Source organism: Hyla sarda, chromosome 1 (assembly GCF_029499605.1).
Source record: "Hyla sarda isolate aHylSar1 chromosome 1, aHylSar1.hap1, whole genome shotgun sequence".
In the NCBI taxonomy this organism is placed as follows: domain Eukaryota; kingdom Metazoa; phylum Chordata; class Amphibia; order Anura; family Hylidae; genus Hyla; species Hyla sarda.
This window is the reverse complement of record NC_079189.1, coordinates 325,168,722-325,171,317: the sequence shown is the minus strand read 5'-3', so window position 1 is coordinate 325,171,317 and position 2,596 is coordinate 325,168,722. Positions and strand designations below refer to the sequence as shown.

The 2,596-nt window shown below is 43.1% G+C and overlaps 1 protein-coding gene across 1 annotated transcript; it reads left to right on the top strand.

Moving 5' to 3' along the window:
- The first annotated feature begins 260 nt into the window (after nucleotides 1-260).
- LOC130360909 (uncharacterized) lies at nucleotides 261-1,654 on the top strand. The gene is made up of 3 exons (XM_056563498.1): nucleotides 261-264; nucleotides 361-1,458; nucleotides 1,598-1,654. Exons 1-3 carry the CDS (start codon nucleotides 261-263, stop codon nucleotides 1,636-1,638), a joined length of 1,143 nt encoding a protein of 380 aa, XP_056419473.1. The 3' UTR covers nucleotides 1,639-1,654.
- Nucleotides 1,655-2,596: the final 942 nt, after the last annotated feature.

Genomic DNA, 2,596 nt, shown 5'->3' with positions numbered 1-2,596 from the left:
AAATCCCGAAAGGAACATTATTAGTTACATGTGACGTAGAATCACTGTACTCCAATATCGGACACCAAGATGGCATCTGTGCAATTACATACTACTTGGAACAACAGGTAAACCGGGACATACAGTTTGATTCCTTTTTGATCACGCTTCTGGATTTTGTTCTACATCATAATTTCTTTACTTTTGACAACAAATTTTTCTTACAGATATCAGGCACGGCGATGGGCGCACGTTGTGCCCCCTCCTATGCCAACCTTTTTATGGGTTGGTGGGAGGGGACACACGTGTACCCATCGCCCTATTTTCATCATGTACTCAAATGGTTTAGGTTCATAGATGATATTTTGTTTCTTTGGACAGGTACACAGGAAGAATGTTTGGAATTTATTTCTTTTCTTAATCAGAACAACGTCAATGTAAGACTGACGCACACTATCTCCCCTTGGGCAGTGGAATTTCTGGATCTTCGAATAGAGGTGAGCAACGGGCATTTAGAGACCAATCTATACCGGAAGAGCACAGCTACCAATAGTTTGCTGCATTACTCCTCTTTTCACCCTAGACACACCTTGAGGGGGATCCCTACCGGACAATTTCTGCGTGTGAGAAGAAACTGTAGCCGACCCCAAGATTTCAAAGTACAGGCTTTGGACCTTACTAACAGATTCAAAAAGAGGGGATACCCGAAAAGTATTATATCCCAGGCCTACCAAAGGGCTAATGGCATTGAGAGAAGAGCACTCCTTGAGGGGACTTCTAAAAGACTGGAGGATAATACTCTAAGATTTGTGGCCACATATAACAACCAGTGGCAGGATATCAGGAAGATATTAGGTGAGAACTGGAACATTTTGCTATCAGATAACCAGGTCAGAAATGTGATACCTGAGAGACCAATGTTGGTCTCAAGAAGAGCGCCAAACTTGAGGGATTTATTAACAAGGAGCCACTTTCAGAGACCCACAAGAACTCTAGGCCGGGGTTTCAAACATCATGGATCATATCCGTGTGGAGATTGTACTGCCTGTCAATTTATGACACCTAAGCAAGAATTTACCAATCCACGAAATGGAAAAAGCTACCATCTAAAAAATTACATCAACTGTAAAACATCACAGGTCATATATACCATCATTTGCCCTTGTGGTAAACTATATGTGGGACAAACAGGACAACAGCTTAGAAAAAGAATACAGAAGCATCTATCCACCATAGCATTGGCTCGTCGAGATAAAGACAGATTCAAAACCCTGACAACCGTGGCAAACCACTTTTTGGAACATCATGGAGGACGCCCATATGGCTTACAGGTTATCGGCTTGGAAAGAATTATGACAAATATGAGAGGAGGACCCATTACCCAAAGATTACTACAAGTAGAATCCAAATGGATTTTCGAATTGGGAACAGTGTCTCCCTGGGGCATGAACGAGGACCTACTGTTTACTGGCTTTTTGGGTGAGTGAGGAGCTGTCATTACTGTGGCTATTCTGTTACATGTGTGTGTTCACACATCCAACTATGTGGTATGGGTGTGCGTTTTTACGCACACTCATGCATAGATCCTATGGAGAGATTGTACACTTTTATGTTTCAGGTCGACGATCATTCAGGCACTTTCCAGTAGGGATGACTTAAAGTGATATCAAGTTTATATGTCACTCATTCTCAACAGGCAAGTATGGGTTTGCAGTGTAGTGGGTTGGTTTGGGGAGGTTGTTTTAGAGGAGGGGGACTAGTGGCTTTTTTGTGTGTTGGGGAAGGTTTTTTGTGGGGGGGGGGGGGGGGGGGCACCACACCATTAGATTAGGGAGGACATTAGTCCCTGGGTCATGCTTGGGCCACACCTAATTCACACACTTACATCTCATTCACTATCACACATTGATCACATTACATGGTCAGCCAGCACATGACCACTTATACAACAGTTACTTCACCACACATAGGGGGCACAGGCACCACACGCACAGCAGGCATGGCCACACACACACACACACACACACATCCACTTATACCGGGTGGGCTTGTTCAGACATGGGGGCATCTTGTCGGAGTGATTAGTTGTATTATACTAATGGTTTTTGCATCACCTTTCCAGATTAAGTTGATCCTGAGTTATTGTACTTACCTCGTGTTGTTCCAAGAATTGTTGAGTCCCTAATGGCGGGTGCAATGTGGAGTCTAGGAAGATGATAAAAAGAAGAACGTATGAGAATATTTGGACATACTTGTGGCAGCTTGACACTCTTGGATAATGGATTTTCCAGCCTGGATTTGGACCCTATTGACTGCTACTGGTCCCCCCTAGGATGATCTAATTTGGGAAATTTTGGGATTGATGGACTTTTTTGTAGCCATCCCCCCACACACACTACGAGAACATTTATGGATGTGGACTCCATTTTGGAGACCCTGGACTGTATTGATTTAATTAAGAAGAGGATGCCACTTGCCTAGTCTGGATGACCATTAAATTTGGATGATCATTAAATTTTGAACATTAATACTTTATGTAGTATCTTAATATTGGTTTATTTAACATTGACCTGGTCGGGAGGCCCTTGAGGGTTACACAGGCTGTTTTGACTAAGGG

Coding starts and splice junctions, on each gene's coding strand:
- LOC130360909 (XM_056563498.1), top strand. Junction 1,459..1,597: donor ACTGTTTACTGGCTTTTTGG/GTGAGTGAGGAG, acceptor TTTATGTTTCAG/GTCGACGATCATTCAGGCAC.